Source organism: Motacilla alba, chromosome 2 (genome assembly GCF_015832195.1).
Source record: "Motacilla alba alba isolate MOTALB_02 chromosome 2, Motacilla_alba_V1.0_pri, whole genome shotgun sequence".
Taxonomy (NCBI): Eukaryota; Metazoa; Chordata; class Aves; order Passeriformes; family Motacillidae; genus Motacilla; species Motacilla alba.
Window position 1 is genome coordinate 15,676,785 of NC_052017.1, and position 25,289 is coordinate 15,702,073.

General features: G+C 37.3%; 1 protein-coding gene across 6 annotated transcripts in view; it reads left to right on the plus strand.

The window, feature by feature from the left end:
• Positions 1-25,289, plus strand: part of MPP7 (membrane palmitoylated protein 7) — a 147,728-nt gene that overhangs the window by 83,998 nt on the left and 38,441 nt on the right. For all 6 annotated transcript variants that reach the window (XM_038162943.1, XM_038162961.1, XM_038162976.1 and 3 more), the window contains exons 6-7: positions 2,964-3,044; positions 17,592-17,723. In XM_038162943.1, the coding sequence (XP_038018871.1) occupies positions 2,964-3,044; positions 17,592-17,723 (213 nt within the window). The remainder of the gene's footprint in view (positions 1-2,963; positions 3,045-17,591; positions 17,724-25,289) is intronic.

The following is a 25,289-nucleotide window of genomic DNA, read 5'->3' on the forward strand; positions in this document are numbered from 1 at the left end:
AACTGTTTAAGGAGTGTGTTCTTATTCTTGTGGTATTTTTAAAGCAGTTATAGAAGTAACAATTGTGTCAAGGCTTTTCTAAACATTGTCATATTCCCAGCTGCCATACCTTCTCTCTCCTCTCCCCCAGGGACTATTAGGCTGAAATTCCCATCACGCATTCTGTTTTCCTCTTACTTTGGAGCAGCAGTGTCTGACTTAGGGCTCAATGATTTGATGCAAATGATCTAAACATCTCTCTTGGTTCCAGCCAAGACAGTGTTAATTTTTTGCACTAGCTGGGAGAGGGCATGGTTAGGACATGGAGGTTATTCTGTACCACCTCATGTCAGTTCAGAGTTTGTGAAAGCAACTCTCTTCCAGGAAGAAAGGGTTTGTTCCGGTCAAGAAAAGGGGGTGGAGAGAGCCATCTGGTATGGTGTATTATAAGGGAGTTTTTCCATATGAATAATTTATTTTCTTACACCTTTTGTTATTAATATTGTTGCTATTACTTATTTAGTGATAGTATACACATACAGTATAGTACATTGGTTTATCTCATTGTCATTTCCATTAAATTGTTCTTACCTCATCCTGTGATCTTGCATCTGTGCCTCCAGTTGGAGAGGGAAGGGAAAGTGGTGCATGGTTTTAGTGAGAGTACTAAATTGGAGAATACCACTCCTAAACACGACAATATCACTGGCAGGATAGCTGTATACAGCAAATGAAGCTCGAGGTTGGTAGAAAGACTGTTCTGGCAAAAGAAGTTTCAGAACTTTCTCCAGAAGCTTGAAAGACCAGTCCTTGGTGCTTCCCACCTTACCAGCCTCCCTCCACATCTGGCCCTCTCCCTTGCTTTTCTTCCCCTCTCTTTCAGTGGCAGCTTGTTGAAATGTTGTGGTTCCCTCAAGAGACCATAGAGGAGGTTTTCAGACAGCTTTTCCTGCAGTCTTTAGCACAGGAGGCGATCGCTCTGTGTCAGTGTGTCCCAAGTATGCCAGGTACTGCTGCTGGTAGCTGTTTCAAATCTCAGCACTTTAACAACAACAACAATAATAGCAAATAAAAATCCAGTCTAGACCAGCTGAGGTGGTCATTTTTGACCTATTTGCTAATCTGAAAACACAATTTAGTCTTTCAATCTTTGTTTACCTCCTCTTCTATCACAAGGTATTAAATGTGCCTAAAACCTTAATGAAAATATTTGGAAAACAGTATAAATCACATGAAGGAAAACAAGTTTTAAACTATTTTCTCTCTGAAAAAAATGTACTAAAATGTAAGATTAAAACATCTGTTTAAGCAGTAATGAATTATTTTTTTCAATGTTCTAAACCATATGTATGTGCATTTGCATTTGTACCACCAAAGCCAATACCAGTTTTGCTGGAGTTAATACTTTTGCACAGTTCATCTGAGGGAGAAATGCTGAAAATGGTCATTCTGATGAGTGGTTGCTTGTCTCCATCAGTGAAACACAAATTAATAGATTGTATTTTCCAGCAATGAGTAGCATAATCTTAAGAATGAAAAGAGAACCAAGGGTAGCCCATGTCATAGACCTGCTGTCATTCCTATCACAGAATATTTTCAGCTTTGCAGGACTTTTCCATCATGCAGACTCAGTTGCAGTCAGATTACTCAATATTTGGCTTTGTGTCTAAAAATATTTAATCCTGACCTTTCCTACAGAGATTGTTTTCTAATCTTTTGGTATTAGGACACAAACATAGTTAATATTAGCACTGAGGTACTTGCTAGATGTTCTTAGCTATGAATTATAGTTAAAAGTCTGTAGGATGGTAGGTGATGAATTTTTGACACTGTTTAATTTGAAGGTTAAAAGAAAAAAAAGGTATTCAAACTATGTCTGATGTCTCTAATGGCTTCTTCAGATAGATTTGTCTATTATATATAATTATGCAAAATATACATCCATCCATTTATCTTGAAAATGTATACAAAATGAAAGTACAAATTTAAAATTAGGTTAGACAAATAAAATTACTTGCTGCAAATAGCCAATCTTCCTTTGAGACATTTTTATGATACTGATTTAATGCAAAGAAAACAAGTGATTATCTGAAATCACGTTTTGCATTATGAGCCATGTAGCTTCAGAATTTTATACCAAAGTTCAGTGTTGTGAAATGCGTTTTAGCTTTTCCTTCTTCTGGAAAAATAGTTTGAGTCTAAAATCTTGCAGTAAAATATGCCTCTTGGGTCCAAATTAGTTGAGAAGGGCATGATAAGAAAATCCAAGATGTGAGCCAAATAGCCATGGGATTAAAAGTTAGACTGCTGCTCTATTGTTCACCAAGCCACAATTTTATAGTATAACCAAACATAAATTACTGATCTTGTTGTTAGGACATAGTTTGTGCATTTTACAGGCTTGAATTGCTGATGACCAGTTATAAATTATATTATGATTAACTTGCTTCACATTTAACAAGCTCCTTCCAGTGTATGTGTAAACATAATAAAAGGTTCAGATTGCTTGCACTGTAGGGGCACTTTGCTTTCTTATCCCAATCCTAAACAGCACAGCTACTGTGGGTTTTTGGAAGCAGTGTGGATTTCACCACCTCATTCAAAACTGTTTTTTATAGACAGTGTCAAAGTTTGATCCAGTCATTTTTACAAGCAGTTCTTTGTCTGCACGCAAAGGACCATTCACTTAAATGAAGTGCTGGGATTTGCCCCCTTTGCTATAAATCAGAATGTGATCTGGCTGCACCCTTGCCAGAAATGATTACTTGTGTTAAACTGAGCCAAAAGGCCTGGCTTAAATCTGGTCCACTGAGGGCCAGAAACAGAAGCACGGTGATTGATGGTGTTTTCCTTCATGCTGGCTTCTGTTTGAACATGCTGGAAAGCAGTAACCTTGAACAAGATAGATTCTGGGTTGTCACTGATGCACTGGGTAAAACAACGCTTTGCTAATGGTCTTTGTGTTGATTCAATCTCCCACCCAGCTGGCTGAGGAGCTGCAGAGCAAACCACTGAGCAGTGAGATCAGAGAGCTGTTGAAACTCCTTGCAAAACCCAATCTCAAGGTGAGGATGAGTTGCACCTGCCAAGTGCATTCTGCATGGGTGTGTGCATTGGCTTTCTTGGGCTCTGTGTGGGTTTGTGTGCTTCAATAAGTACTATTTAAGAATGTATGCAGTGTTAATCAGAAATACCTGTGATGAAGAAACACATTAAATGTTATCTGTAAATTATTATGCTGTTACTTGTACTTATAAAAAGAACCACTTATTTGCAAAGGATATTTTAAAAAGTAGATGATTTCTTTTTCTTTTGCTATCTTTTAATGCATGTGCTTCATAAGTTTGCTACAACTGTGCTTTTATAAAAAGTTTGTCAGTTATATCATTGATTGAACTGCATCATGCATAAAAAGTGCAGTCTGGTACTCAGGACAAAATTCATGATGGATAATGTTTTTAAAAACATCTGTTTTTGAAAACTTTCTTTAAAACTCCTGGGGTTCTTTGTGGTGTTTTCAAGGAACTTGATACCTTTTGTCTGACAGTAGACTATATAACCACTGATTCACTGAGGTTGGGTGGAGGTTGTCTGGTTCAATGTGCTGCTCTAAGCAGGGTCGACACTGAGTTCACAGGAGGTTGCTGAGGGCTTTTCCCATCAGGTCTTGGAAATAAAGGCCTGGGAGCAGACATTCTGCAAATCTTCTGTGTGGCCTCTTCCAATTCCTAATTACTCTCCTAGTGAAAACTGTTTCCTTCTATCCAGTCAGGATCTCCCCTATGTATCATTGTTGACGCACAGGATCATATTTTTTCCATTGTTAAGAGAAAGAAGACCTTAGTGCTTTAGATGCATATTGGAAATGGTAATTAAATGTAGCAGTTGATAAGTTGAAATGAAAACTGCAGAGTGGAAAGGAACTCCTTTAAAGACATTTGCTCTTTTATCTTAAGTATAAATACTGATCTCAAAACCTGAGAAACTATGGTGTCTTCAAAGTGCTACAAAATTGTAAAGATCAGTTACACCTGCTTTTAGGCAATTTTTGTACTGATGCTTTTTCCGTAGTTTGTAAAATTACAAGCTGTTTTTTCTTTGAAGGGGTAAGTAATGCCAATGGCATATTAGAAGAGGAATTGTTGGTGCATGAAATTGCAGAGATCCTAAGCTTCACTCTAGGTATTTTCTTAGTGATTGTCCATGTGTGCTTCATACTTCTGAAGCTTTGTTGGGCTGAGTCTGAAGACAGCTCCTTTGCTGCAATTGTGTCTCTGCCTCTGCTTCTCTTGCTTTCTCTCACTCATTCCCTCAAGCACTCACTCTCGCTGTCTGTTCCTTGGTAGCAATGAAAGGCAATGTGATAATCTTAGTGGGATTTCAGGGAAACAAGTGCCTCCCCCTCAGAGTGGTTAATGTGACTGAACAACTGCAGTAACTTAGCAAATGTCTTTCTTGGCTGCAGGGGGAGATCCCAGCTGCAGGGTACCAAGCCCCTTGCGTGGCCAGAGTGCCTAATCCTGCGCAAGGCGCACGATTCCTTGCCCTACAGGGGCCTTGCAGGTGTTTGTGTTGCACCTTGCAGGTGTTCGTGTGATGTAGGGATAAGAACTGATGGTATGCAAGGTATTTTGCTTGTCCATTATCTTCTCCCCCTGCCATGTCATAGCAAACTTGGCTCAGAGTGATGGTAAATTACTACTGCTCCCTCCTCCGCCACATTGACCAGGTGGCTGAGCTGTATTCAGTCAGAGGCTGTAGTTGAGATTCTTCTCTTGATCTCCCCTGCTCTCTCTTGGACAGAAAAGGAAAGGAAGGACATTTCTGGGACTCAGTACTTCCAGTTCCTCCCCAGAGATGTCCTAGTCCCTTCAGCTCTATCTGAGCTTGTACCGTATCTTGCACCAGCTTTTCTGGCTTGAGAGGGTTTCTTGGTTTTGTTCTAGATTCCTGGGACAAAATGATGGCTAGAACAGCTCTTTTTTACACATCTGAAATTACTTGGGATAACTGATCTATCTTTTCCAATGATGTTCCATAGACTTTGTCTAAAAACATATACGGCTTAATTTGGGATTGACTTAATGTGGCTCTGCATTATTTTGCAGGGGAAACTTTGCTCTCCTGACCAGATTTATAACTGCAATGTTAGCTGGAGCCAGGAGAGCTTCCACTTTTCTGCAGCTCTGCTTTAATGTTTATGGCACGGTGAAGGATGCTTAGGATTAGTTTAGTGCACTACAAGTCACTGCCTCCACAAGTCTGATCATGTAAGGGGACAGGTCTAGCAAGGTGTTTATAACTTTGCAGGTTTGGTTAATGGCCAGGAAAGGCTGGGAGAGGTTTCTAATCATGTCTGATTTGATAAATATTTCTATTATTTTGATTCTGAATTACAAACTTTTTTTGTTGAATATATTTTTAAGTGTTTGCATCTGATGAGTAAAACTTCAACAAGTTTGTGGTGCTTGTCATTTTCATCCACAGAGAAGTTTTCTAAAGAAGAAAGTAGTTTCTCTGAGGCAGTTATATTTATCAGACCTGAGATTTTCTAAATGTCCTAGAAGTAATTCCAAAATTTTGTCAGGTGCATTTTCTTCTGGAAAGAAAAATAAATTGGGCTTTTCTAGTCTGCTAAAAACTGCATGAAGTATCCAGTTACAGAGTGGGTTTTTTTTCCCTGCTCTCAAATGTGGCATCACTTACCGTAATTAAACGAACTAATAATGATTGTGGTTTATCTTTTTTGATTAAAACAGAACTCTGGAAGTAGAACAGAGCACGTAGCTCTGGGAAATCAAGCGGATTTGTTTAACTGTGTGTTAGACATTTCATTTGCGTTCTGGATTTAAAATATAATTGTGTAGCCCTGTGGACACAGGCCAGCCACACTTATATTTTTAATTTCCAGTACTGAATAAGGACTTAGGGTTTGCATTCTTTAATCTTGCTTTACCTTGTTAAAGATATCAAGAAACAGAATAGTATTTCCATACCCTAGAACCTAAATCCAGTTGAATACTCTATTTTATTTTTAAGCAGACCAGAAATTAGCTCTTTGAAATAGAAGTTTAGAATAACCTGAGTTGAAATGGACCCACAAGGATCATCATCAGAGTTCAACTCCTGGCCCTGCACAAAGAATCAGACCATGAGCCTGGGAGCACTGTCCAAATACAGGCAACTGTCACTCTTGGTGCTGTGACGACTTCCATGGGGAGTCTGTCCCAGTGCCCAACCACCCTCTGGTATCCAACCTAAATGTCCCCTGACACACCTTCAGGCCATTCCCTCAGATCCTGTCACTGGTCACCACAGAGATGAGGTCAGTGTCTGTCCCTCCCCTTCCCCTCATGGGGAAGCTGTTGACTTCACTGAGGTCTCCCCTCGGTCTCCTCCAGGCTGAACTGACACAGTGACCTCATCCACTCCTCATGTGGCTTCACCTCCAGACCTTTCACCAGACAGAAACTGCACTTTCAGAAATCTAAAACACATTTGCAGAGAGCTGGGCAGGCAGACTCAAGGCTGATCTGTTGGTGTTTCAAATCACCCAAATACGTCCTCGCTTAGGTCCAAACACCATTCCAACCGGAGCTGCACGGCACTGCCTGCAGGCTGGCCTGGCCTGGCCATGAATATATATACCTATAAGTTTTGTGTCTTCAAGGTATACGTTTTACTGCAATTTAATAAAAACAACCAACCAAAATGCCCATGCACCTCACACACAAACACAACAATGTAAATTTCAATACCTTTAGTTCTGGTTATTTGCCATCAATTTAACTTTGACATGTTAAACTCTTAAGCTGTTTTTAAACACGAAGACTAGGATATATAGTTGGGATATACATCAAGAAATGGTGTTTCTGATTCAAGAGAGGACGCTTCTGTGAACGCTTTTGTACAAAATATGAATAGCACAAAGAAATAAATATTCTCAGCTTTAAGGATTTATATTTTGGCAAAATTTACAGAACTTATGTGATAGCAAAAAAGAATGTCTTTAAAGAGGAAAGTTGTACAGAATTCTGAAAATAATGACAAAAAAATTTAAAAATTATGATGTTTTAGGTAGGCACCAGTGCAATTGAGAGAGGTGTCTGTATAAAAATTTGGGGATCTTATGAGACTGGAAGTATTGCTGTTGAGAGCACTGAGCTTTTTTTTTTTTTTTTAATTCTTTAAAGACAAAATATTTTGCATTGTCATGCAATTGTGCAAATTGGAACATTTAATTGGAAGACTAAGATTCAAGATGCTAACACAAAATGCACCTAAAAGGGAATTTAATTTTTGGCTGTTTAATGAACATGTCACAAGCAAGTTAGCAAAATGGTCTTATCTGTTGGTAGGGATGGAAATAGGAAGAAGTGAAGTGGTCACTAGAGTAACTCTGTCAATAACAGAGCAGAAGTCCAGTGAGGAACACTGTAACACAGGAGATGTAGAAATGACAATGATCAAGCTAAGAATGAAAGAATTTAAAGCTTCCAAATTATTTACACATTTAATTAAAAACTGTCTTGGTTAACTAGGTTTCAGTTCCTTTGCTAACAAGCTGGAAAAAACTGTGTTCTTTTTGGGATGGTGCCATAACAGCATAATTGTTATTTATTTTTTAAATTATTAGAAAAACTGAAACAAATAACTATAAGAATTAACATTTTAGGCACTCACTTTATTGCTGTGGCTGTAAACAAAAAAGACTGATAAAGAATGAACCATCTCTTAGTCCATTGAACAATATTATCCCAATTACACTAACTTTGAGACAGGCTTGGGACATATTCAGGTCTAAATATTGTTTAATTTTGTCTTTATAACAGCAATTACATTTGTGATCATTACATATCAAAATAAGCAATTTACCATTGAAGTTAATCTCTATTAGGGTAAATTAAGTGTGTTTTTAATTCTATAAAATATGTCCATTGTGGTCATTGGTGTAATGGGCAGAACAATAATTATTTCAGAAGTTAATGCCACTGTGATAAAACTACTCTGAAGAATGTTTATACCTTTATGACCTGGAGGAAACAAAGCTGCTCCAATGGTGGTTCTGCCTGTTTCAGTGGAGTTTAAATTCTGTTTATGTGTGCTGGAAGGTTTGCCAGCTGCTAGTCTGAAACATAAACCAGGTACCTAAACAAGGGCACCCGGCATTAACTGTGAATGAGTTCAGTCTCTCATGGTGCACAAGAATGTAAAGTATTTGGGTCACTTTGGGGCACTGTACCTATAGCTGAGGGGAGCAAGAGGTGGACATGCAGTATTTTTCTTGTCTTCTTTTATTACCACAGAATGAACAGAATTTTGGAAGTTAACTTTATGATTACTTGCAGAGTGAAGGGAAAACTGCACTTGTATGACTGGGAATGTTACTGTTCATACAAAATACAGATTCTTTATTTTAAGTTGGGGGTGGGGGGTTTAATTGCTTTCAAATGGTAAAGATGCATACACCAGCAAATTGCGAGTAGGACTTAAGCTTGCTGTTTTATTTGCAATTCATTTGTGGTACACTTGACTTTCAGTTTCACAAAATAATTTACATTTGTAAATATTTTCATCTAATTTCACCTCTTTGGCTTTCCTTCAGAAAAGAACCATGTGTTAAACAAACCTAAAACTGCAGATAATGAAGCCCAGGACATTTTGTTCTTCATTTTCAAATGAAGATTTCGTTTTCAAATCAAATTCCTCTATTTAATAAGGTTTCTTTAAAAAAAGAAATAGTGCTTCTTTAAACGTGAAGCATACCTTTAATGTTGTCCTGTCCTGATCTGGTTTTCTTGTATTTCATGAGAAATTTGTAAATTCTACCCTTTATTTCATAAACTGCTAATACCATCATCCCTGCCGTCTGAGACTTACTAGGCTTGCATAGTGGCCCTAATAGATTGTTCAGATCAAAGTGTGGCTTGTTCTGTTAAAAAAGCAAACATTTTAAGTCTTTATCAGCAGAGCCTTCTAAAGCTGCCTTACAGTCACTGGTGAGACTCAGCAATGTATTAATGTCCAAGAGACTGTGGGCTTTTTTCTACAAGAACTTTAACATACTAAGCACAGAGAGAAAATACTGAACTATAATAATATAAAACAAAATCCATTTTTCGCTCGAAAAGTTGATGAAGCATTTCATGTAGCATGTAATTAAAAAGAAATAAAGTTAATCTAAACTTTGTCCTCTTTCCAACATTTCCTTTGTAATTAGAGCTGCTGAAGATTTTCCGTCAGGGCTTTTTCACTGAACTATGTGTTTTCTGCAAAGTCAACATTTTCCACTGGAAATTGTTGGGATTTGCCTACAACTGTTCAGGTTTTGTATCTGAAGAGCTCAAATACAAATTTCAGGTCCGTTAGGATCTGAGCTACATTTGGGCTGCTACTGTATCCTGGGAGAGGACCTTTTGGCCCTGTCACCTTAGAGACCTGTATTTCCAAATGTACCAATGTTTTCTACTTTGGCACATGTCTTGGGAGTCTGTTCACCTCTTCATGAAATATTTATGGTCACAAATGGTAACACAAACTACAGTATCTACAGTATATATTCTGAACTACAGTTTAGGAGGCGTAATTTCCTATGATCTTTAACTATTTACTCATCAATTGTCTGCAAGATGTGTTGGTAGGACTGGTTGTAGGAATTGTGCTCATATATGAAGAGATTTTACTGTACAAACACTTTAGATTTATTAATATGGTGAGCTGGAGTACAATGAACTTCATATGTCAACTGAAAAGTTACCGACGTAATCCTTACTTGCAGAATCAGATGCCATTAATTTGTAAACCTACAAAGAATGGTCTTGATTTTTGATGGTATGCTGTGAAGTATCAGCAGGGAGATAGAAATATTTATTTTTCCCCCTGATTAATAGATGCAAATGACTGCAACAATTGGCAAGGACCACAGCATTGGGGGTTTGATGTCATTGGTTGATGGATGGATATCCCATAGATGTTCTGAGCATACCACCCATGAAGAGGGGACAGTGCCGGGAGACTTATCTTGGCAAATGACTGAAATCCTTCTGCCCAGTGTTTCATGTCTTCGAATTATTTGCCACTTTGGGAAGTTATCCATCACATATTTTGGCAACCAGCTGGGGGAAAAATATATTTTATTTGTAACTCTTTTCAGCTTTAGACCTTCAGACCTTGACTTCCGATTTCCATTTATGCTTGCACCCATAATTAAAAAATTATAAAGAAAATTCTTCTGGATAAGGAGAGCTGGGAAAATTTGTTGCTGTCTTTATTTTTGGAATGTTACTTGCATAAAGTAAAAAAAAATACATAATGGCAAAATATTCCTTTTAAAAATGGCAGGAAAAGGCTTGATTTTTCACATCTGTCAGGCAGAGAAAATCAGAAACCAGTTGTGGCACGCTTTTATTGTTGTAGGAACTGACATGTAACAAAATACAACATATTAGAAGCATTGAGACAAAACGATACAAGGGAGGTGAATGAATATACTGCATGAATATATTGAAGTAACAACCATCATGTTACTCTGGAAATGCTCTCAGGTCCATCTGGTGATAACTCGGCTCATGTCCAGTGCAGAGCTTGTCTGTCGATCTTAGACGTATGGAAATGAGAATGCTCACTAGCAGCCAACATGTAATAAACAAAGTGATAGATAACATAAACAAAAGTGAAGCCAGGCAGGTTGGCAGCAGAAAATATAAAATCTGAAAAGTAAATCAAAGAAATTCTTTGGTTATATATACTAACTTTCCGACATGAGGGAACCAACTCTCACCCACCTAAGACCGTTGAATTGCATGCTTGTAACTACAGCGTTCAGATACAGAACATAAAAGTTGGCAACATTGCTATAGCCGGTAATTTAGGAGAACGAAAAAGTCATGACAGACAAAAGCACATCCCTTTCAAGTAGTAATTCCATTCATCTACTGAAAATGAACTAGTGAAATGGAGAAACTACTCAATATAAACCAAGTAGTTCCTTTTTTAAGATGTCATCTTTTTATGCTGCTTTTTCCTTCAGTGGTGTTTTTCTTTTGCATTTGTTGGACCATATTGTGTTTGGACTCTCCATTCAACAATCTCCTCTTTTCTACTTCATTTTTATTTAGGTTCTCACATAGTAGGAGTACTGTATAGCTGAATTTAAGACCTCCTTATTGTAGATCAATACATGTTGTTATTTTCCAGAGGAATTAGGTTTATTCAGATTCTTTTAACCTTTTGGATCAATAGATTCTTTTTCTTTTGAGGACTGTAGACATGATGCCAATGTCAAATAAAGGCTGAGTCATTCCTAGGGACTCTTTTTTAGAAAAGGCAACTGCATCCTCAGCTTTTACTTTCTTTATGTTTTCACATGATTTCTTTGGGGTGCCTTTGGATGGTTTTAAACCAAGAAAAGGTACGTGCTGCCACTGTAGACACTTACTATTCTTGGGAAGCTGCCACTTTTTCTAAAAAGAAATCGATTAAGGATTGCCAAGATATTGAAACAGTGCTGCTGCGTCGGCATTTTCCACTCTGACAACCATCTATTTGTACTCTTGGAAGTTACTTAAACAGGGCTTAGAGCTTCAAGGACACTTTAGCTACATGAATCATGTTGCGAATGTAAAACAGACTGTTCAAATTCTTTACTATTGATTTAAAATCAGAGCTTTTTTTGCTGTTATCCACAACTGAGGGAAAACATAGGGCCGTCATCTGGAAGGGTATTAACACCTTTACCAGATGACACGGATGGATGGAGTGCGTGTTTCTGTGAACACTGAGAACAGTTTGATTTGGGAAGCATCTCCAGGGGCTGTGAACACTGAGCCAGAGGAAGCGGGGGTCTGAAGATGCAGAAAGTTCATTTTTCTGTTGGCTGTTGCCGTCTGGCTACCAGCTGCAGGTAAACCCATCAGTTCAGACTGGAGAATCTGAAATCAAGAAATAGCATTTTCAGGCGAGGAAATTACCCTTTTGTGAGAGGCAGTTCACATAGTCATGAATAAAGTCCACCATAGTAAAGAGGAAAAAGTAATAAATACTGAATATTGATCCAACAGAGATGTTGCTGTGCTAAGATCATTAGTCTACAGTAGATATTAAGAACTCAAAACCACACATATACACTGTATGTGTTGTTATTTTGAACCACTGCTGTGACCCAGCTGCATCGAAGATTGGAAGAGAAGGGGATTTAATTGCCAGCTGGACAAGCCTAAAGTAGAGGGCAACTTTAGTTTAAGTACAGATGCAAGCATGCAAGTACACTTGCAAACATGGAATGTTATTTTCTGTTTTGTACATATCTGCTGTCTTCTCATACAATGTATCATTTCTACATATTTTATAAAGGATATGTAGGAAAATATATCATTTGCAGGATGGAAGGAAGTAAATTAGCCCAGATTTTTTATCTCTTACTTAGTACACCCGTTGGTTTCCTGATTATGAGCATAAAATGATGCTTAAGTTAAAGGACCTTATTTAATTTTTCCTACTGTCCCTGTCAAAGGTTTTTGCTTATGTTGATTGAATAGTGTGAGTGATCCTCAGTAGGAAAAGTAAATTGATTTAACTGGAAGTTAACTAATTTCTTAATATTATGTACTCTATATATTTAACTTGGGAATTTTGTACAGAACAGAAAATCACAGATTTGTCTTGGAAAGTGATTAGATTAGTGCCAGATTGGAAAGAATAATACTACTTGATATGTGATTACTGTAGCTTGTAAAAAGTATTTTTGCTCTTACTCTTGCCGTCCTCTGGCTACTTCAGCAGCACAACTGAGTTTCTCCTGCCTGTAGTTTTACTGCTTGCTTCTGCTTCTGGATTATACTTCATGCTTTAGCTGAGATGGATGTTCAGCTAATGTGATTGCTCTTATCTCCTGATCGAGATCCCTGTCCTCACCTGCCTTTTTGTTCCTTGTTTACCCTTATCTTGCATCAGGGTTAGAGTTGCACATAGTCCCTTAGCAGGCAGAGTTGGTGGTGAAGAGATTGTCGTGTGCTGCTGATTTCTGATGGCTGCTTTACCACACAGTGGCTAGGGTCTGTATACCCCATCACCAGAGTGCTTCAGCTTTCTACTGATTTATTCTACTCTTTTGTAAATTCTTGCATATGTTTGGCTTTTATGACTTGTGTGCTTCTCCTTCCATTCTGGTGCTCTCGATGGTCTTTCCTTCAGTGGTTCAGTCTTCTCCCAGCTCTTTTCAGCTTTTCTTCTTTGGTATCTGTTGCTGGATGACATTACTCACTCACATTATTCTAATTTTATGCAAGTTAGTAATTAATTAATATTGCCAATCTTGTATAATTTTCTCCACCAATATTTTCATCCTTTTTTGTTTCTTCTGTAACCTTATCTCTAAGGAAAGCATAATATTGCTAGAGCTCTCTGGAGGATGAGCTCTGCCAGGTGAGTTCAGGGGCACATTGCTGTGGTTGCTGATAAAGTTACTTTTCTCCTCAAATGAAACTTTCCTGTGCCAGCCTCACTGGCAGTTACTGGCGCCATGGCAAAGCAAAGAGATGGGAAAATGTCTGTGTCTCACCTGATGGAGTTCAAGCTGAACTGCCAGAGAAGGTGGCTGGTGCTAATGGTCCAGGCTGTGCACTGGGACAGCACAGTCATGGGCCATTTTGTTCCCTTTTGCTGACTGTGCTGCCAGGGCAGTAATGTGCTGCACAGGCGGGGTCAGCAGCCGCTGGGTTGGCAGTGCCGCACTCTCGCTGCAGCTCTTGGCTCTCCTAAAGGTTGCTTTGAGTCGCTACAAAGTTTCTGTTGATGACTATTCAATATTTAAATTTCTAATAATTTTTTTCCAAGTACTATTAAGAAAGAGGCTGCTTCTGTTCTTCACCCATTCTGTTTCACTTCGTTAACTTACCATTTTCTAAAATGCTTGTCTAGACTACTGAACAGAAAGCATCTATGAAAAATAAAGCTTAGATGGAGATTTTTGTTAATAATGAGAATTAAAAAACATAAGGAGCTGTGTTCATGAATCAGGGGCTACTGGTGTATTTTTACTCTTACAGACCTCAAAATACAAAGAGAAGCAAAAAATAATATGAAATTTATCATTGTTTTATAAGAGCAAAAATGTAATTAGTCTAGTTAAGTGATACACATTTTTCAAAATGTAGAACTGTTTTCATTAATAACATTCTCAATTTAAATAAACATTTAAAGTTTCAGAACTGTTTAAGAAAAAGAACTTACAACGTTTCCAGTGTCAGATTTTCTTCATGTAAGTTGATAGTGTAAAATTTCAATTTATAAACTGTGAAGTGATCAGTGATAGTTTTAATATGAAAAATATAGCACTAGTTATTAGACATTTCAGAGGTCCGATGAAAGTATTCATTTCCAGCTAGATCATGTCTAAGAATTTAGCTGAACATCAATATTTATATTTAGGTAGTGCAGGAGTTTGAATCATACCTTCTTTCAAGTTCTAAATATGGACCATGTTTACATTAGTGAATCATAACCATAGAACTTAGAGCTGAAATAAAATCTTTTTCTCCAGAGGTGCTTAAATATACATGACCTAAATCTCAGATCCTATGTTCATAGTTCTGAAGAGCTGTGTATTTGAAAACAAAACAAAAGCATTAAAAGAACCCAAATTTGTATGCACTTCTTGCAGTTTCCTGTGAGAGTTAAAAAATTAGTATCCTGGAAATGAATCTGTTCTTCACTTCTTATATACAAAAAGAGAGCATTGTTATCTTTACATTGTGCATTTGCTGCACAATTATTCTGGGTGAATCTTGTTCACCTTATGATCCAGGTTTTATTTCTTGGCATTTGCAATTTGTTTATTTTTAAGTAAAGTCCCAACCTTCTCTTTACGCATCTAGTCTGATACATCATTTTTTATATTATATTAATTGAATGGTACAAAGATTTTGCTGAAGATCTGTGCATTCAGCAGTTTATTCTTGTGTTCAAAACATACAGAAGTGCTCTCGAGGACAGACTGATCACTTGTAGTTGGACACATTAAGTGAAATCAAAATGGCTTTTTAAGTTTTCTTTGCAAATTAGTTATTGCCCAAAGTCTGTGCTGATGACTATTTCAGAGCAACTACCGTGGACAGAGAGTAGTGTGTTAAAAGAAGCAGCAATAGAAGACATGGAAAGAAATCTTAGCATATTCATTGTACATCATAAACAAGTTTGTGATGACACAAGCTCTTCTAAAAGCTTGACTGAGGAAAGACACATTGTTTCTGGCATTCCTGCTCTTATCTGAAATATGTATCTTTGCACTGAGTTTGAGTGCTGGAGTTTGAGGAAAAGATTTTATGTGGCTAACTGTAATGCATTGTGGTTTAATATGTTTTTTGGGAGAAGAAAGGAATGGGTTGATAAGTACTAGTTGTTGTGAAGTTGAAGTGAAGAAAAGCATCGTAAATACCAGGCATTGATTGGTATTGGTTTGTAGTACTTGGGATGCATCGTTGTTCTGTATGCAGTCCCCAGGATCCTGAACTGGCAGTCAGAGCAGGGAAGTGTCTTATTAACACTGGTGGCATAATTCAGTGTAGAAGTGGACAGAATTGGTTTTGCAAGTTTCATTGTCAGGGGTAGTTCTTTTGAACGTGTTTTAAGTGTCTGCCTTTTACTATGGAAATGTTACTTGATATTATTTTCATCTGTTTTCTCTATCTGCCTGATTGTTTTTAAACTGCAGTATAGAACCTCATTAAACTGAACCAGTCCATGAATGTGCCCTAGCTTTATGTGGAAAATGTAATTGCAGAAGACTAGTTTAAGAAGTCTTAACTTTAAGTAGCCTGAAGTAAAAGCAAACACTACTTTTGTTTTAGTGCATCTTTGATATTTCACATACATATTAGAGGACTGCATATGATTGCATGGCTTTTACATATGTAATGCATCACAATAAACATTTCCAGGAGGATCCATAATTGCTAGCCTGAGGTTTTTAGCTCAGATCTAAAGTAAAACTGATCATTCGTTGGAGGGAGATGGTAATTTCTGATGGTAAGTGGTATAAATTCATAACTGTGTATTGGAAAGAAAACCAGAAATCATTAGTGTGTTGAAGTGTTTTATGAAATTGTACAATGTTCATAAAGATTAGTAAAGCAATAGTAATTTATCATGATGCAGGCATGATCTTCCTGTGTATTTGTTTTGTTGAAGTCCTAAGTTTAAATTTACACTTCAGAATTTGAAGATTACCATATGCTCTTTGCCTTCAGCTTTTGACATGGTAGCTTGTACCATTGTCTGGAAATTGGTTTTTGTTGTTTAAAGTTTCCTCCATTCAGAAAAAGAAAAACCCTGGAAGAGCGTAACGGAAGTGTCATTTTTTTAAAAAACAGTTGTATTATCCTTGAGTACAGAAGAGTTTCTCGTCATTTGTGTACTCAGTCAAATACTGGCCACCAATTACTAAGTAGCAAGGAAACTGACATCATAGAAATGTCACCATTTTCATTTCATTTAATAAGAAAGGCTGTTAAATAGTCACACTGAGAGGAAACTACTCGAAAACAGAAGCAACAAAGCAGTAGATAGGATTATACAAATGACTGTTGCTGTTATATGTGATACAATGTACAGTTTTCACTACAAAAGCTAAAGCATTACTTAAACGTTTTTCACCAATGTACAGGGTATTACAAATAATGAAGACTTTTTGAAGGAGAAAAGAACTTCAGGAGTTCTGTATCTAGAAAAAAACTGTAAATTTTGTGTTATCACTGAGATTTTTTTTGAGCCTTAAGAATGAGCTTTGAGCCTTGAGAATGAGCTTTCTCATTTCCTTTGCCTTTCAAGATTCTTATTTCCTGAAAGGAAAATTAATAAATTATTTTATTTTTAAGATAGAACCTTTTGTCAGTCTTTGTTAGGCTTTTCTTTGAAAAATATATTTTTCAAGCTATGCATGAACTGAAGAAGCAATAGGGAAGGAAAAGAAGCAAGAAAGACAGGCAACACGTGGTTGATAAGCATCTACACAAACCAAATTGCTTCAGTAGTATGTTCCTCAATCTCAGTTATGAATTTCATAATACATTAAAAATTCCTAAGATAATTTGAGGCTCACATGAAAGGAATCCCATAATGAGGTAAGCTTTCAGAGCTCCTGTAGAGAGAATGGTTGGGCAACAGCTTCATGTTATACATCTTGTGCTTGAACAGAAGTCTTGGAAAGTGCTTATTTTGTTAATGGTTTCATAGGACTGCCTACTGTATCAAATAAACTTTTTACTTATTGCAAATATAATTATTTACTTACTTTTGGAGACTAAGGTTTTCTCCTGTTCATAGTTCTTGTCATTTCAAGCTATCATGCAAGGCATGTGGTGTTTTTGTGTGTATGAAGACACAGTTCTCCACCCACAATTTACTAGTTGCATACATTATATATATAGAATCATATTCTTTATGGGGTTGTTTCATCAGTTTGAAATTTTAAAAAATTGTAAAATTGTATATAAGAATGATATTCAATCTACTTGCATCACAGTAGTAGATTAGGGGTATGAATAATATCCTCTGCTTTCCCTTCCCTAAACTTTTCAGATGCCAAATAATAATGTACTGACAATTAATGTTTCCAGGCTTTGCTGTCTGTACATGATACTGTTGCTCAGAAGAACTATGATCCTGTCTTGCCCCCCATGCCTGATGATATTGATGAAGAAGAAGATTCAGTTAAAATAATCAGGCTTGTCAAGAACCGGGAACCATTGGTGGGTAACCCTGTCTTTTGGTTTGGGGTTTTGTGTTTGCGTGCAGGGTGGGAAGTGCTCAGATTATGAACGTGAGTGGGGGATATTAACTTGAAACGTGGATAGACAGACATTACACATGATTATTCATAACATAAAGTAATACACTTGTGACTTCCATTCACAGTCATTATTAGTAAAGCATATGAAATGAATAATCATCATCACTGAATGATCATCATGGTGTTTAAGCATTATATATGTGGGCCAGTCTGAGCATTTAGACCAAATATATATTTGTCTTTTATCTTGAATTCAAATCATGACCTTACTTTAAAATGTGAGACAGAGAATGAATCCCCAAAGAAATCTTGACCTGTGTTGTGAACTGTGCCTGTTAGCATTCATGTAAAAAAACATGACCTTTCAATACACTGAAAAAAAAGCATGAAAACATATTTTAAAATACTTGAATTGAAATCTGGGCAAATTTAAAATGTCTGTTGTTGTACTTTGCATTATGAATACTAGAAAGTTAATATCTTCATGGGGATATCTGGAAAAATGAAAGGACTAAACCTAGGCTGTATTACAAGAATATTAAAATGCTTTACTGATTTGGTTCTTTTTATTTGCTGTAGAGTGGGAGTCATCTTGTATAAAATTTAACTGTGTTCTTTTTATCCTGCAAACCAGTAAGAGGTTTGTTTTATGTTATACTGAATATTTGCTTTAAAGGACAGCAATCCTGGAGAAAGACCTGCAAACTTACTTTGAGAAGGTTGTCATTCTGTACTTCATATGACAGTGGGAGAGTGCTGCTTCTGTTAGACATACAGGGGTAGTCTGTCCCACAGTAGATATCTTGCTATCACTCTAATTCTTGATGGATTTCTGGCATCAATAAACAAGAAATGAGTTTTCTTATTGACTGACTGTAGGTGCCCATGGGCATAATTACAAGTTTGACCATATGGAAAGTTCTTACTTTGTTTTAACATACTAAATATTTTTTCCTCAGATACTTGAATAACAGCTTTAAGCTTTTTTTATTTTTTTATCAAAGACATTATTTGAGAAAGAAAACAAGCTTGCTTTAGGATTTAGTATCAGAAAAATTATTCCTTCTGAAAGGTATGTGGAGATTCGAACATACAGTATGAAATTAAGTCTAATTGAGGAGCCTATTTTTAGTGTTAATTATAACACTTTTTTTTATTTGTCAGAAAAAGCTTAATAAAATCTTAACTTATATAGTTTCATACTACAAACATGATTTTTTACTAAGACTTAGGAGTTCAATAGCATAAGTTAATAGCATCTCAACATGGATTGGATAACAGTAACTTGTAAAACATAACTCAGATCTTTTCTGAAAACTTCTGTGAAATATGTTCATTTTATATTGGCCTTTTAGATTTTAAGCTCTCCTAAAGAAACCACTTGCTTAAGCCAAAGGTTATCCTTGGACTGTTCCTCAAATTCCACTCTTGCCTCCTTGTTCCGGTGGGACACTGAGCTCTTCCAGATACCTGTGTGTCTCTTTAAGCAGCTCAGCCCCACACAGCCACTCACTCATTTTCCCCAGTGGGATGAGGGAGAGAATCGGAAGGATGAACATGAGGAAACTCGTGGGTTGAGACAGACAGTTCAAGAGGTAAAGCAAAAGCTGCATGTGCAAGCAAAGTGAAATGAGGAATTCATTCACCACTTCCCCTGGGCAGGCAGGTGTTCAGCCATCCCCGGGACAGCAGGGCTCCGTCACTTGTAATTGTTTCTTGGAAAGACTAAAACCATCACTCCACACATCCCTCCCTTCCTTTTTCTTCCCCCGGTTTTCTTGCTGAGCATGACAGCACATGGTGGAGGATGTCCCTCTGTTCAGGTGGGGTTGGCTGTCCCAGTTGTGCATCCCCAGCCTCCTCACTTGTGGGATGATGAGCAGAAAAGCCTTGACAGTCTGTAAGCACTGCTCAGCAATAGTTAAATTATCCATGTGTTATCAACACTGTTTTCATCACAAATCTAAAACAAAGCACCATAGGAGCTACCATGAAGAAAATCACCCCTATCCCAGCCAAAACCTGTACAATGTCTTAAATCCACACTTGTGGATTTAAGTTAACAACACTGTTGGTGTTAACAACTCTTGTGTTACAGAGGTAACGGAGAAGGGTTTTTAGATCTTTTGCTAGACACGGCCAGCAGCTGTGAAAAATATAAAACATGTGAGAAAACTAATTTCTTTAGTTTAAGACAGTTTGGTTTATTTACCAATGTGAAAACAGCCTTACAATGGAATCTGTTGTAGACCTTTTATTAGGAAGAGGCAAAGGGTGGGACCTAATTGAAGTGTTCAGTACTTGAGGGTGGGGAGCTCACAAGGACAATAAAGTAAAACTCCTCAGCAGTGAAAGGTGCTAAAACATAGGGAAGTGGTCACAATGTGCAGCCCTGGGAGGTTTAGATTTTAAGAATTACCAGTAGTCCATTAGTTGGGACGTCCAGCACTGGAGCAGACTAACTGGATATGTGGAATCTCCAGTATTTCTAAGGTTTTACTTTATCTGTGTAGGCAAACTGTATTTGTGATCTTTCCAGATCCTGAGCCTATCTTGATGTTTTATTTTTGTTAGAGAAGAACTTATGGTGAGTCCTGTTACTTGTTCTCCAAGAAGAATTATAAGAATAGAGTACAGTGTCCTCCTCCTCTTCCATAATGCACTGTCAATCCAATTTAACATCATTCATGTTCATGTCAAACATTAATTTCTTTGTGTCAGATTTATAGTGACTTATTATGACACCATCACCACAATACATAACAAACCTGTTATTTTTGTCTTTGTCCTCTCTAGATTTTTTTCCCCTTATGGGTCTTACTGAAATACAGCATGATAGTATAAGCCTGTCTTCAGTTATTCTATGTATATTAGATCTTCAGTGTTTATGCTTCCCAAAGTTATTTTACTGAAGGAAGCTATACCATGATCTATGTTTACTAAACTAATTATACTATTTATTATATACATTTTCTATTTATTGCCATGTATTTTTAATGGCTTTTCCTTCAGAGCTTGCTCTGAAGTCTTGGATATTCTTAGCAGAGATCAAAGAATATCTGCTTGTTCTGTTAATCGATTCATTCTCCAGTCACAAAGTCTGACTTCCACTTGCAACATCATATCAGGATTCTACTTTTAGAAGCAACTGAGCTTGAGATTGGAGGTATTATACAATATTTTCAGTATTTTTACTGGGATAAGAGATTGTGTCATTTCTTGACTTGAAGATACTGAGGTCTTTGAACTTTTCTTCCAGTCCAGAGACAGGCTCATGTTCTATTTGTACCCAAGCAGTAGAGATTTGTTTTCCTGCAAAGCCACAAGCTTTACATCAGTTGCAAACCCTGGACATCCTGAATTGCATTTCCTTTGGATTACTTTCAGCAGTAGTCACTGTGAAGCAATTAGGCACTCTCTTAACTTCCTTGGAACATACCTTGTGACCATTTTAATATAAAACTGCACCATGTTTCCTCTCGTGCTCCTGTTCGTGCTTTTCTCTGAGTTAAGCACCTCACCGAAGTTCTTAGCTGGGGTTAATCATATATTGATGAAGCCTGAGTTCCCAGGAGTAATCATTTCAAGAGAGAGAAACACATGGTTTGTAGGAGGGCCTTCTGTTTGCCAGATTTCATCAATTTAGAAGTCAGTGCTGAACTTTCCCCCAGTTTTTTGAGAGAGGTGTTTTAAACTTTTTGTTAATCCTTCCACAGTATTGGGTTTGGGTTTTTTTAATGCAAATGCCATTCCAGCAGTGTCTCCCTCAAGCGAGGTGAAATTGTGTTAGGATGGTTTGCTTTAACAAAAGAATTTGGAACATCTCCGAACCTTACATAAAGAGAAGTAGAAACATCTCTTTCTAGAGACAATCTGAAATTCACCTGTCTGTGACTGGGCTTTTTATCAGAGAGCTTGGAGAGTTTTTACTTATGCCTACTTCTCCAAAGCTTTTTCAGCCACAGCCCTGTTCCTAGTTAGCATTCCTGATATCCGAGATGAGTAACCACACTACCAGGGGTTCAGCACCTGGCCTGCTACTACTGCCAGCTTCCAAATGTAATACCCCAGGTTTGCTACAGCTGCTACTCTGAATAGGATGCTTCTTCACATTAAGATGGTTGCTTCTTTGTCACAAAAATTCATTTTATATAGATCATAGGTCATTTGAAGACTAACCTCTATGCCATGCCATGTCTATAGTAAAGACAAAAATAGGCAGCTCCAGAGAATGACCCGTGCCATCGGTCTGTTTAAGATTCTTGACTTAATGAAAGGATGATTCAGTCTCCAGAGCTACAGAAGTAGCCTGGACACCTGAATTGAACTATGTACCTGATTTCCATAGCTGAACTTGGTTGAAATTAATTTTGGTGATTTAAAGGAGTCATTTATGCGTTCTATCCATGCAGATGCAACAGCTTTCATCTACCTCACAAGCTTAGTCCCTGTAGCTCTATTCACAGCAGTGGATGAACCTAGCTGTTTTTTGGGTGGGATTTTGGTGGGATTTGGATGTAGGGTTAGCTTTAGTTTACACAGTCTTTACACTGTCCACTTTCCATAAGTGGACATCAACTTTTAAATAACACCTCACTGTAAGGTAGGTAACTGATACTTGTATTTGCACTTTCAATAGAGAATGAATTAAAATAAGGTTTATTGGAATATTTATTTGCATTTGTCATCTGCATGTGCTTTTGTTTAACAGAGAGGTATGCAACAATATTACTGATGTTTCAAATTCTCTTATTAATAATTTATTTTACAGGCTAGTTTTTCTTTCTTTGAAAAATAAAGACTTAAAATGTTTATATTCTGGAACCAGCAGATAAATGGATGAACTAATAAAGCTCACATCTGTGAAGCCCTGAGCAATGCTTACCCATGAGTGATACTACATTAAAAATGGCAGGGGAGGGGGGAAAAGCAACTAAAAAGCAATGGAAGAGCCTTGCTGAAGGAGCTCGTATTATTTTTAGTGCTTTTGTATGGTGTACCTTTAAGCATTTTCTCAGTCTGATCACCATATGGCTCCCAAACTCCTTATTTTTCCCTTTAGAAGTATTTCAAACTGAGCTATGCTATTACATCTGTATATGTCTCATTTAGGGTAACTTACACTTTTGGCTCACAACACCGAAAATATTTTCCAGCTCTCAAGGTCCAGTCTAACCTTCTTCCATTTTTAAAGCCCTAAATGAGGAGCTGCACTGCACATGTAACTGAAAGTACTGGAGCTGAACATCTTATAAGGAGAATTTCTTGCCAGATTATATATACCTCATAGTTTAAGCAGGGCTGGCAGCAGTACAAGAGAAGCTGCTTTTTCAGAAAATCAGCTCTTCAGGTTTTCAAAAAGAAATCTACTTCTGTTTGATGATTTAAGAGTTGGGAGGAAAGTGGAATTTATAGAACCCCCTTTTTAAATTGTGTACTAAAGGTACAAATACGTAAACTCAAGTAGTGTTTTTCATGGACCTGCCCACGCACTTTGGGTTTGCCGCAGAGGAGATACTGACAGTGAGCTAACTTGGCTAAAATAATTTTCCTGTCATTTTGAACTTGTTTTTGTCCTTTGTATGAAATTTCCACTTTACCTGTTATCTTTGTGGGGCCATCTTTCAGATCAGTTAATCTGTGCTAGGAAAATTCATTTTGTGCCAGTAGTGATAATCACATAGAGCATGAAGTGACTGTTCCACTTGGACAGGACACTTATTGTTACTTCCAGATGCTGTCTGGGTCAATAGTGTGGTCTTTGATTGCACACAGGTTTTTTTCTAGCATCTGTCTAAAGAGCCCGGCAAAGTGAAGGACCACTTTCCAGACATCAGCATGGGCCTGGGGGAGTGGGTGATCACAGGGGAGGCCTGCCAGTCCATGCTTGCCTTTTGAGTTTGGTGGCATTTCATGGTGTTTACTTCTAGGTAAAAGGCATACAGCCTATCTGATGAAGGCTTTTTCCGTGATTAATTAGGAGAGCCTGTTTTGTAGGGACAGTGTAGTGGAAATGTCCTGTATTTATATTTGCCTCTAGGATCCTAATGCTGCTCTTCTTCTTTTTGATGGATATATTCAGAGAAAAACCCCAGCAAAATCCTTTTTACTTTAAAATAAGTAAAGCATTCCAGGTATTATTATAAATTTCAAAATTGTAGCTGTTGCTGCAAAGTCAGAACTTAATATTGAGATGTAAGCTAGGGAGCTTAAGGCTGTTTAATATTTTCCTAATAGTATGCAATACTTTTTGCACAGAAGTCTAGTAATGAGTTTTTAACTGAGATTAGCTGCAGCTAAATCTGTATTTTTGAAACTCTCAGGCTAATTTGAAACTGTAATGCAAACAAGTGCATGCTGATAATAATTGCATAACAAACAATACATAAGAATAAGGCTGGAAAATTGCAGAATTAGTTTACTTATAGATAGAATTTCTTACTAATAAATTTAGAATGTAAAATGAAATGCACAAACATAGCGCACCAGTTTTGCTTTGGGGTGCTGGCTGCTGTTGAAGTTTCAGCCAAAGTGAATGGTGACTGTTTTAATTTTTCTCTATTTGCAATAAATGCAACTTGCATATGAAAATATAAATTAGTCTCCTATTTTTTGTCTTTGTGACTTGTGCTGTATTTCCATCTTATAGGGAAGCAAGTTTATTTACAGTCAGTGAAATTGCTAACTGTAGGAAAATCCCAGCTCTGTTATTTGTACAATTTTCAGCTTTATGTTCATGAAACACTTAAAAATTGAAGTAGTGATAAATATGATGTTCATGTTTAGAATAAACAGATATAGCAATGTAGCTCTAAAAGCTATTAAATTATTCAAGGAACTTCCTGAAAGAGTACTTATGTACCTTACTCCAAGCACAACACTTCTCTGATGGAAGGAAATTTTAACCAGTGATGGCAGAATACACTTAGCACTCAAAGATGAAGTAATACTGTTCATTCACTAATTGCAAATGTGGACATTTTCAGAAAGTTGACTTGCCTGAAAGAGTCCTTAATATCTCTGTTGATTAACAAAGTTAGAGCTATTGTAGGTAATTAATTGGATTAATATGGGAAAGTAACCATGTGTAGTTAAAAACCTGATGGACATGGCATGCTTTTTTTTTCCTGTTATTTTTTAAAAATACTGGATCAAGTAACCTTTTTGGGGGTGAGTATGCAGTATGATTTACCTAGTTAAAATCCCTATTGCTGCTCTGTCTCCTGGAGCAGGGCCAGCATTTCCTCCCTTGCTCCCCGAGTTCTGCTTGAAAGGACTGGCGCTGCAGCTGAGGCAGCAGCTCTGCACCTCCGTGTCCCTTCTCACTTGGCACTGCTGCTGCTTCCCCATCACCTTGTGCCTCTTTGCAGTGCACCCTCACAGTTCTTGTTACAAAGGCATTTTTCTCATCTAGACAGCTGCTCATTGGAAATTTAACTACACTATGTCGTTTCACCTCAGTGCCCTGTGCTGTGTGCAATGTATGAAAACAGCCATGACTAACTCAGGAAATGTTCCCTTCCTC